General features: G+C 40.5%; 1 protein-coding gene across 1 annotated transcript in view; it reads right to left on the bottom strand.

Annotated features, from left to right (window-relative positions):
* Positions 1-12,682, bottom strand: part of LOC308099965 (transmembrane protein 150A) — a 48,096-nt gene that overhangs the window by 31,026 nt on the left and 4,388 nt on the right. The window contains exon 3 of the mRNA XM_080448867.1: positions 1,334-1,381. Within this exon, the coding sequence (XP_080304993.1) occupies positions 1,334-1,381 (48 nt within the window). The remainder of the gene's footprint in view (positions 1-1,333; positions 1,382-12,682) is intronic.

Here is a 12,682-nt window from a genome sequence, read left to right as displayed (position 1 = left end):
TCTTTAAACCAATCCAGGGACTTTGATTGGTGCAGGGCTGAGCATGGATGGATGGAAATCCATTATTTTTTTATTTCACTGCAGATAGTCTACATATTACATTTTAAATTATCTTTAACGCTTAAATTGAATTAATTCTTTCAATGGACTAAAATCTGGTTTTATTTGATGGCCTTCCTGTCCTGGCATTTGGCCTTTGTGGCCTAAAAAATGGACAACACCAAAGAAAGCCAAGTGGCCTTGCCCCTAAAATGATGAAATTCCAGGCCTGGAAGGAACTCACTCTTTTATTGTTAGGCACTAACCCCAAAACCTGACAGTTAGGGATGATGTTTCAGATTGTTGAAACTGTTTCTCCCATCAAACTGATGTGTAGCTGCACCGAAAACATAACCACATGACTTCACATCAACTACGTTTGGCTAGCTACCAACGGGAATAGGAAAATACACCATCAAACTACAAAACAGCAGCAGAAAGGTGTATCGCCAATATCATACGATAACATTTTGAAAACTCTGTCTTCATCCATTGTTCTCCTCAAAGTGTGGGCCAATCAATCTGAAAATGCACAAGGGTATTGAGCATTTGTGTGCCTATAGGGACTGATGAATCAGATTTGTAAATTTTCCCAAATTTAAGCTGTGTATACGCATTTTTTGTCAAGTCTAGTCTAGAGTAGTTTAATTTTAAATGGTGTTAAAGAGTTCTAGGGTGGATTTGTTCCTTTCAGTAAAATTCCAGTATCAATCTGTCTTTGTCTGTCTGAAACCTATCGTACTGTACGTAGGTTGAAAGCATCACAGCCAGACAATCATTTTGTTTTCAGTGATGAGGAGACACAGAGTTTCTAAGAATCAGTTGTAGTCAAACAGTAGCTCCAGTCTTTATAGATTAACTCCAAGTTGGCCAGAAATAGATCATGGCTCTGGGTTCAGATCAGCTTAACCTGTTAAAATATCAAATGCATTATGCAGCTTATTATCATCTAATCTAATCTATCATAGAGCTTATTGGATGAATGGGTCCTCTGTTGACTAAAAAGGACTTTTTAACCTCAGAATATGAATAAACCAAAGATACAGTAGTCCTATAGGCTAGAATGGAATGGGAAAAACTACACTAAACCAGATATATTATAGTTTTACATTAACCACATGAACCCTACCCCTATTCTAGAGTAAACATCTGGTGGAAATAGCTAATTTACAAGCTCACAACACGTCGCGTTAAGATATTTGGTGTAGAGGGAAATACCAGTGGACCTAGTGAAAATGTGTGATTATTGAGAGGTATAATTCGTTTTTAATTCAGGACATATTTAGTAACATACCAGTTATCCACGGGGCAGACATGCTGGTTGTAGAGGGCCATGGCATACCTGGAATAGAAAAGAAGAAGCAATCTTTTATACACTGTTATGGTTATTGTAGGATTGTCAAAGTGAAGGCAGTTAAAGTGTAAACTTTTAGTTAAACCATGAAGACAAGTCAGGTGTTTTTACTGGTTGACAATCATGACATAATGTACACTTTACATCCTTTCTAAAGTACTTCAATCTACAAACTCAACGCGTGGCATTTTGAGCTTGTAGATTGGTTATTTAAAAAAAAAAACTGCTTTTTGATCATATTCTCCTATAATGACATACCCAAGGGATAGATTATTCATTGATTATTTTATTAAATTATCGATTATTGTTTTATAATCTATTACATTGATTAGTTAAATTAACTGTTGCACCCCTGAAGTTTATTGATTGATTGAATATTTTATTAATAAGATTAATAACAGTAAAAGAAGTAAAGTCAGAGGTTATACTGGCTCTCCCCAGGCTGGAAGAGGGAGAGTAGCGCCCAGGATTATATCGGCAATTGGCACTGGGTGAAAAAAAAAAAAAAAAAAAAAGGTATACTAAAAAAAGATGACACAAAAAGCCCTAGTAGGGGTTTGTTTCCATTGTGGTCCATTGTACTCAATTCATCAGTGAAACCCTAAAGCTTTTACCGTGAATGTAGTATGCTAAATTCCTTTGTCCTTCGCCGTTAATACGGCCATTCAGGAACACACTTCGAAATGCACATGGAGTACTAAACTGTGACACGTGGACCTGTTTGGGACTGTCCTGTGGAAGAAGGTCACCTGAACCCAAACCCTGGAGGAACCCAGTGACACGGGTCAGACACACACAGGCGTTTAATCAGTCAGGTCACTGAGCACTTTGGGTCAACTTCTGTTGCTTTTAAATGTGCTACACAAATAAAGGTGACTTGACTTGAGGTCGGTGACTAGTTGTATCCACAGTAGAAGTGAATGACCGTTAGGAGCATACAGATAAGGCTGCCAACCGTCCCTTGACATAAGGAATCCCTTATTTGGAAACTAAAAGACGTGTCTCTTATTGAACTGGGACATACATTGTTGCTTGTTTTTGGGAAATCAATCAATGACACACATCTTATAAGTTCAAACAGCTCATAGACATTTGCTATCATAAGGATTGGAACCACTCAAACCTGCTTTTTTTTCCTATACCAAATCTCTTTGCCAAAAATAGCCGATCTACAAGCTCACGACGCCTCGCATTGTGAGCTTGTAGATCGACAACGTTTGGCTAATGTTCCCCCAGAATATGGATGCTGCTGGGGTTCAACTGTTTAATATAATATACAAAAACTGTATACTATACAGTGAGATTTTGTCTTTTTTCTGGACGTTAATTTTTTTTCTTAGAAAATGTGTCCCTTATTTGTTCCAGTCTCAGTACCCAGTTTATCAGTTCCTGCACTCTCACATGCTAGGGGCTGGTTTCACTGGCAAACATTCTGTGCCCCCAATTAACCCATTAAAACCAGGGAAAGCATCTGCGTCATTTTGGATTTTTTATTTGGAACGGTGGTTTAGAACAGCGGTTCTCCGTGTTCCTTCCACGTGCTACGTCCAACCAGGGAAACTCTCCCCTGTCAGGTGATAAGAAGGTTAGTTGGCTCTCATGCATTGAAGGAGGCATGAGCTCGGCCCTGGCCTCCCTAGGTTGGCAGAGGGAAGGTAGTGCCCAGGATTACATAGACAATTGGCACTGGGTGTAAAAAATGGGGTTACAAAATCGTGGGATAAAAGAAAAGAAAAAAGAAGAACAGTGGTTCTCAAAAATAGCAGATATACAAGCTCGCAGAGCGGCACAAAGTTTTTTATTTTTTTAACATTTCTTGAAAAATCTGTAGTGTTTTTAATATTTTTTAATATTTTTATATTTGATTATATTATATACTATATTTAATAAATACCTTTTTTTTGCGGTTTTCGAATACCTTTTGACACAGAATCAAATGTTTTATGGTCATGATTCACAAGGAGCCTGGATGGCTTGGTTCCAGGCTTAAAAAAACGAATACAATTATTTTCGGAAATCTCTATGGGAAAAATGTATGGTGTTTCTATCTGTGGCACCACAAAATGTCCGCCACTGCTATGCCCTTCCTACAGGACATCTGAGGAGAGCAGCAATAAGAAGAAAAGGAAGTGAGGAAGGCGACTGCAAATGTCACCAGGATGGTTTGTCCTGATATGTGACAGCCAGTGTTGCCATGTCCGCTTATTATAAGCGACTTTGGGCTTGTAAATATTGGTGGTTGCGGGTAGGGTTGTGCGTTTATTGGGCTTGTTTCTAAAGTGTAGTTGCTTATTTGGCCTTGGTCCTAAAGTTCTTTAAACCAGTCGTTCTCAAACATTTTCATGTCAAGGACCCCCCAAATTATGTGTACAGACAACAGACCCCCTTCTGAAAATATGTTGTGCCAGGGTCCCACCATACAAGATTTGTGTAGTTCAAATGTTTTTAGTTTTTTTCAGTTCTTTCAAGATTTTAATAGGACTCAAGTGGTCAAACTGGGCCTTTTCATAGGCTTGTTTTCATAGACCTGGTTGCTTATTTCTCTCGCAATATCTGGCGACGGCAGCAGCCTGGGGTCACTAACAGGCTAAACAGCAATTAAGATCGTCTCCATGGCAACGAGTAGCATCCTAAACCTCAGACACACACACACACACACACACACACACACACACACACACACACACACACACACACACACACACACACACACACACACACACACACACACACACACACACACACACACACACACACACACACACACACACACACACACACACACACACACACACACACACACACACACACACACACACACACACACACACACACACACACACACACACATGCCAGTATGACCATCTCTGAATGCACAGCAAGCCCTGAAATCACACACAGCTGTCCTCCACATGAGCACCAACGTCATGTCCCCTCAGGTCTTATAACGCCAAACCTCCTGGTTGCTCCCCAAGACCAAGTACCGTACCTGGGGCGATGGGGCTTTTGTTCTTTTGCTGTCCCAACCAACCCTGTGGAATGCACTCCCCGATACTCTCAGAGAAGAAGCCTCCAATCCTTCAAAACCGCTCTCAAAACCAACCTCTTCAATATGGCTTTCCCCACCCCTCTGTTTTACTGTTCCAAACTGTTTGTATTGATTTGACTCCATAGTCATATCCTTTATTAGTGTTTTTTCTAATAAAGTTGGTTAAATTATTATTAATATTATCATTACATGCAGTGTTGCACACCCAGGGCCAGATCCTGAATCAATGGGCCCTCAGGCCCCCCCAAACCTCCACACCCCTATCCCCCTCCCCTCCGAACACTCAAATGCATGCTGGCACAACCAGAACCACATTACATACATTGAATGTAAACTCCACACAACTGCCTGCCTGTTGTTTGTTTGTTTTTTCTGCCGCCAACATCAAATGAAACATATGGTGGTCTCTCGCATGCAGACAGAGACTCACACAGTGTAGCGTGACCGCCATTGCTGAACCCATTTGGGTTCAGCTATATAGGCTAATAGGGCTATATATCAACCTGTGGGTCGGGGCCCACTGGTGGGCCGTAAGGATACTGTAGTGGGCCCAAAACATCATTGGCAAAAGCAATATTATTCGAATGATAATATACCCTGATATTCAATAATGTAAAAACAAATGTCATGGTATTTTTTTTTCTTTCTTTAAAACCTTGAAAAATTAGTTTTCATACGTATACCATGTTAGTTCCATTGATCCAAAGTCAGGCCCGGAACACTAATCGATTGATCATTCAAATAGACGTGCGCTGATAGCGCACACGGCCCACCCATCTGACCACTTAACACGGTCAGATGTGTGGTCCGTAGGGGTGTGCCGATATATCGTCCCACGATATATCGCGATACGTTTTCGTGACGATATGTATTGTTTTGGAAGTTTTTTTTTACACAATAATAATAATCAGGCATGCAAACAGCCCCGAGGTGAAAAGGGTGACAATAAGTTTCTTTTTTTCGGGTCAGGTGTCACACTATTGTCCTATTTAGATTCAAAACGGCTATTGTACACACAAGCTCGTTTACAGTAAGTGTTGTTCCTCAAATTTTGATATTTCAACAGAAATATATGCAATAAGCCAGAAACATTGTCACTCTCTTCACACACTTCCCATTCGGGGAGCCAGCTCTGTGCGCGCGCGCACGCACGCACGCAAAAAAATAGCAGATCTACAAGCTTACATTTGCAGATCTGCTATTTTCACTACCTCTAAAGGCCAGTCCACACCAATGCAACTGCCATGGGGGATAATGGTTGCAAGCTGTTGCATGTTGCAAGGAGTTACATTGGTGTGGACTGGCCTTTAAACGTTTTTTTATTTATTTATTTATGGAAATGTATTCGATTTTTTTTTAATTCATTAAATACTTGGAATTGTTTTTAATTGAGGAAAAAGTATATACCGTATATATTTTTTAAATGTAGGAAACCCCCAAAAAGACCCATACAAATTAGTCCGCGACCCAAACATGTGTTCCGACCCACTGTTTGGGAAACCCTAGTGCACTAGAACAGTGGTTCTCAGTCTTTTCAGGCCGTGACCCCTCAAAATAATCATAGTGTTGAGGCATTACATTTTGTTTCACTCGGTTCCACAGATTTTTTTAGGTATTAAAAAGGTCTTAATTGTCACTTCACTGTCATCTGGGGACCCCCCCCAAAAAGAAAATCATGGGGGTCCCGGCCCACAGGTTGAAAACCACTGCACTTGAAGACACATACGGATGCCCCCTGATATACAGCGACATTAAGTACTAAGTAGTGCTTCTACTTCCTGTGGTAATGCAAACATCACGCCATCTGCCTCCAGCTCTGCAGCAGCAGCAGCCATGAATAATCATCATCGGGACGAGACGCAGAGGGAGGGAATGGGGGATTGGTGGGGGGGGACCGAGATGGTGAGATAAGAAAGCATCCTACTGAAACATTCTACAACCTAATATGGAAAATAGATACTTGTAAACATTGGCCAAATGTAACAGTTACTCATTTACGTTATGTTAGAACGAGGGTTCCAAAACGTTTTAGCTCGATACCCAAAAGAGAAATCAGATGCCCCCCCCCCCCAACTAGGGAAAATAACCGAGAATATAGCGAGAACTTGTGCCTACAATGACATGCCCAGAAATAGGGACGACAGGGTTAATGCTAGGCAAAGATCTTTGTTGTTACAGTTGCACTTCTAAGCCACACTGGTGGCAGCGTTTTGGACTTGGAGGATCGCCTTATGAAAGCAATATAAAGCAGATGGAAGCCATGCACAGGGCCGCTGTTCTGTTGCATAATGGAGTCTGACTCTGGGAAGCCAGCGGTACGAGTGGGCAGGTCTGACAGAGTGGAACACCACCGTCAGGTAGAGCCTCCGCCTGCAGGAAAACAAGCATCTGCTCTGAAAACCCCCCAAAAAAGACATGTATTTTTTTTCTTTGACTTGCTTTTACACTACTACGCTGAAGTAAGTGGAAAAACAAACTGAGTTCTGTAGAAAAGTAAATAGTGGAGGGGAAAAAAGATAGCATATTTTTATACTGCTCTGCTAACCAGCACAGTTTTTCCTGACATTTTCAGATGCACATTTTTGTTTATATGGTTGAGTTCCCCCCCCCCCCCATTCATATTCTGGGGGGGAACATTAGCCAAAAATAGACTTTGTATATTTTGGCGAACAGATCTGGTGTAGAGGGGAAAAAAGCACAGAGCCAACTCAGGTGAACTTTACTAAGTCTAGAGGGTTTAGTGGTTAAAAACAACACCAGCACAGCTTGAGGGCATTTCTAAATAAAGCAGACCTAGTCCCTCTCTCTTAGCATGCTGTATGTGGACCTGAACCAGTGTGCCCTGTGGTTGTACAGGGCTAAATAATAATAGCTTTGTTTACATAATTGGGCCCCCGCCAAAGCCATGCTGTGTGGTGAGCCGTAATTGCATGCCTGGGAGCAGTATATAGCAGGAACAGACCACGTTTCCCCCCCTTTCAAGATTCTATCTATGGCAAGAAGCATTTGGGAAGAAGGATTGCTATGGAAACTTGTAGCGTTCTGTACATTTCCTTAAGGGCCCAAAAGAACGACATGTCAATAAAGAGCAGGTATAAAGATGTGATGATTGAACTAACTGTACCTTTTATGGTCACTGCCGGGTGGAAACCTTGTATGTTCAAAACTGTTACTTTTCAGAGAATGGAGGGGGAAAAAAGAAGCCAATGTGATTATCATTTATTCACAAGCTCTTGTTAATAGTTTCCCGTAGTTCAATATTTATGAAAACCCACATACACTTTGTCTATTCGATTTCACTTTCACTTAAAAGTAAAAAATAAAAGAAATAATAAATCTACAAGCTCACAACGTGTCCCATTGTGACATATTAAGTATTGCATCAATTTACGAAAAACAACAAAATATGGAGATACAAGGTTTCTGCCGGACAGCAACGTTATGTAATGCATGTTGGCAGTGTAGTCTAGCACCCCTCAACAAGTAACCTGTCTATCTGTTTTAACCTTAAACTAATAGTACTGCCTCTACACTCCTGGGCAAAGACATGCAAAAGATTAAATACTAGAGCAATATGTATACTGTTATTACACAACTTGGTTGAATGCTTGATTCTGGTTGGTCAATCACCGAATTCCTCCCTGTTATTTTTGAATAGTGACCGCTAAGCGCAATAACAGACCACTGTCTAATTAAAGACCCAAAGCACATGGCTCATATGAATCTGTACTGCTTGATTTTTGCTGTATCCATTTACAGCTAAACAGTACTCTCAATAATGTTCTTGAAAACATTTGAAGCGAGAGATAGACAATGCAGTAACCGAATGTTGATTCTATAATCAAAACATCCCGTTGTTTTCCAAGCTGACTGTGTTGCACTGGACGCGCCTGGCATAAATGAATATTCTACTTTCATTACCGTAAGCAATTAAATGCTTTTAAAAATCAATCAAACCTCCTTCAGGGTGATAAAGACCCCTCCGCTTCGCTTCGCTACAGGGTCTAATCAGTAATCACCCTGTTTAGGTTTATTTCTCAATAATCACCTGCTACCCATTGATTATCCCTTGCTTATTCATTTCAACCCTATACTTCGTTGATCAGGGCCCCTTAGGGGGCTATCCTTGGCCCACTCCTGCACCCTCCCCCCAACACCAATCTCTCAGCCCGAAATAAGCTGAAAATGTAGATCGGGTATTTTCACCAAATGTTTACCTATTATGACATCATGCCCAGAATAGGGATGCTAGGGTTTAAGTGTTTAAAAACAACAACAACAACAACAACAACAACAATGCAAACAGTGATAATGTTAAGACTACGGGAGTCCATGTGTCCATGATACTGTACATCCTTTGATATGTCAACATTCAACGGTCTGTCTGGCAGGAGCAAATGTCTGCAGTAGTCACTACAAACAATAAAAGAAGCCATTGTTTTAAAATAGCAGACAGTAAGGCACACAATCTGACCTTTGAAAAGACAATCATTATTGAACTGAGAAATGCCAGTGGAAGGACTTGGGAATTTGTGGTGAACACAAACCCCAGCAGTAACTAAAATAACGTTGCTCTCCATATTTCATATTTTTGTGTAAATTGACGCCCTACTTGATTATACTACAGCGTCACACAAAAGTATCAAAAATATCAGATCTACAAGCTTGAAACGCGGTCTGAAGCGACGCATTTTGAGCTTGTAGATCTGCTATTTATTTTGCTTTTTTAAAAATGTTATCCTGAAAAGTAACAGTTACTTTACCAGATTATGTCCATTTTTCAATACAGTCACTACATCTCACCGGCAAATATTGTATTTTTTACTCCACTACAGTTATTTGGCAGCTTCAGTTACTAATTACTTTGCAGATTGAGATTAATACAAAACATACATTAAAACAAGCCAATCTATAATCTCACGTGTCGCAGAACTTGTAAATCAGCTATGCTTTGAAAAAGTTTGACACATTTGAAAGAAGCCCACCCACGCTAGCGCTCCGTTTCCTAAACAATTAGCACAATATGTAGAATTATGTTTACTGTACGTATTAAAAATATATTTTTAAATGCATTCTTTTGGGGCTGTTATGCCTTTAATGATAGGATAGCAGTTTGACAGGAAATGGGAAGAGAGAGATGCAGCAAAGGCCGTCGGGATCGGGACTCGAACCCAAAACACGCTGTCAGACTACATTGAGCCAAGGTGCCCAGACCTCTACGCCAGCCATCCGGGCCATCCATCCATCCATTATAATTCTAAAGCTATGTTCTTGCTGTTCTACATATACAGCCAACCATTTGAAGAAACTGCAGATTGAGGCTTTAGCCTTTGCTTTAAAAAAAATACCTGAGACCAAGGTCATTAGGGTTTATGGAAGATGCTTCTGAACATGTATTCTATTGTTGTTTGATATATTCAAACATTTTTCACTCTGCATTCTATTGGTAGCTTGACCACTTAGAATGCTCTTTAATCTTAAAATAACTAATAACAGAAAATAGCTATGAGCTCACAACGCGCCGCAGCTTGTAGATAGGCTATTTTCGGCGAGCGACATGATTCCATAGAAGACATAATGACTCTTAATATTGTTTGGCCAAATTGACATTTCTGCCTAACTCTACTCTCCTAACACTGCTTCTTCATTGTGCCTTATTGCCTATGTCCTTAGCCTATCAGAATGCTTGCTTACATTCCAAAATAATAATCTGCCTAAGTCATTTTAAGTCAACTTTTTGACTTGATTTTGGAATGTAGCAAGCATTCTGAACCGGTGAATCAGCAGAGTTAGGAGAGTAGAGTTAGGCAGAAATAAATAAAGGCAGATAAACATGGCAAAATAGCTAAATGAGTTGTTTTTTTTCATGATTGCTCAACTAGATGACTTAGCTGATAGTGATTTTTCATTTCTTCTTTTAGAAAACCTTAAAAATAAGACAATTATGCTATGAGGCTAATGAATGGCCTCTGCGGAATCCAAATGACTGAAATCAGTCGTGGCAACTGAGAACTTTAATCCATGTGTTGGATGCACAGGGAGGGCAGGGCTCTAGTGTCAGATACCGTGTGAAAGCCTTTGAATAAGCACTGCGAGCACCCCGAGCCCGGCCCGCTATTTACCCAACTCCCTCCCAGCTCCACTCACTCCACACAGGGAGGGATCAGCGTTGCCAGATTCTGCGAAGGAAATAAGTAACCAGGTCTAGGAAAACAAGCCCAAAAGTTTCATAAATATATATATATATATATATATATATATATATATATATATATATACATTTGAAAATAGCCAATCTACAGGCTCATCGCGACGCGTTGTGAGCTTGTAGATCTGCTATTTCAAAAAAGGGGGGGGGAATAATGAAAAAATTGGTAATTTTGGAACATTAATTCTTGAAACATTTTAACAACACAAATCTTGTACGGGGGTTGCTGGCACAAAATATTTTTAGATGAGGGGTCTATGAACAAATACATATTCATCTGGGGATCCTGGCCATGAAAATGTTTAAGAACCACTGGTTTAAACAACATTTAGGAAACAAGCCCAAATAAGCAACTACTCTTTAGAAACAAGCCCAAAAAAAAAACCGCAACCGCCGCAACCACTACCAATATTTTACAAGCGACTTTACAGAAAAACAAGCCCAAAGTGGCTTAGGATAAGCGGACATGGCAACACTGACACGGAGGGATGGGGTTACGCAACAAATCATGACCACTGGCATTCCACTGCCCAGGAAGAGGGACTCTTGACTCTGCCCCTTGGAAACAAGGCTCCGTTGTGAAGGTGGCAGGAAGGATATACTATTAGGCGCTGCCAGGGATCAGACACCATCCTCTAAAGTTAACTTAGCGGCAGTCAGGTTTGTGCTTTGAAAAACACTCAACCGTGAAAACACACAAACATTCATTCACTTTCCTTTATGGGTGCAGGGGATAATTTAATAACATAAATAATCGATTATCTTGAAAAGTGTGCTCCGCCAGGCCGGGTTGCCTACCCAGGGCCCGCAAAATTTGGAAGACAGTCATAGCTAATTGGAATGGAATCTGAAAAATCTGACATATACATCTTGATAACATGACCCTGGAGATAATGTGTACCAAAGTTTTGGACAAAATCTGTAGGAGTAGTAGCAAAAGGTGTGTTTGAAGAAACCACGAAATAAGTCTGAAAATGTCTAAAATTGAGAAAATGCCCGATCTACAAGCTCACAAAACGCTGCATCGTGATGTTTTTCACTATTATTGCACGACACATAAAAATGTGCTTCACGATTAATCGAAAAGTAATCAACAGAATAATCGCTAATATGAATAATTTGATACTGTAGTTGCAGCCCTACTTTCATTACATATGAAGACAATTTTCCCACCCCTAATTTGGTAATGTCAATTCCGACGGTAACTTCTCAGTTCCACATCACCGGCCACGCCAGAACCTGTGAATTGTACCACAAACCCACACCAGGTGTAACCTTGAAGCAACACTTCTGCTTCAGATCACAACGTAGACAAAATGTTAATCAGTGCATACACATGATGAGCAGCGTTACAGCCATTACAACCCATTTATAGACCGTCAACTTTGATCATGTGTTTTGAAATCGGACCATCTGTCATGTGTCCCCCAAAGGGTCCGCAGCAGCATCCCTCTCAACCAGAGCAGAGAGAACTCTGAACTCCAACAACACCCAGAGAGAGTCCATGTACTCTGACTGTATCTTTTGAAACAGAACCTTAAAAGACCTGAGGCCGATTCTACAAATGCCCTCTAAATCAGTAGGTCTCACATTTTCAAGATTTTTAAAAAAAAATCCAAAAATAGCAGCTGTGAGTTTGTACATAGACAATTTTTGAATAGCCAAACGCAAAAATCTAAAATGACTCAGATGCTTTCCCGGTTTTAATGGGTTAACTCATTCAGTGCCAGACTTATTTCTGTCTGTGTTTGCCCAGTGCCAGAGATTTTCGTTTTTTATACCTTTTCAACTGGTCACAGAAAATGTATATCCGTTATGATCGCTTGTCTGACCGTGTGTTAACTCAGAGTGTGCGACGCTCAGAGAAAACAGAACAACAACCGTGATCGGCCCCTTCTCTTGCAGCAGCATGAGAATATACCATCTCTAGTCGAAAATGCACGAGAGGACCAAGCATAGAACCTTGGGGGAACCTCAGCCAACCTTTTTCTTTTTTTTTTTCTTTTTTTTGTAGCAAGCAAATTTCTTAACT

Source organism: Gymnoscopelus braueri, assembly GCF_963280865.1.
Source record: "Gymnoscopelus braueri genome assembly, chromosome: 14".
NCBI lineage: Eukaryota > Metazoa > Chordata > Actinopteri > Myctophiformes > Myctophidae > Gymnoscopelus > Gymnoscopelus braueri.
Note: the sequence above shows the minus strand (reverse complement) of the source record. Positions and strands in the feature narration are given on the sequence as shown.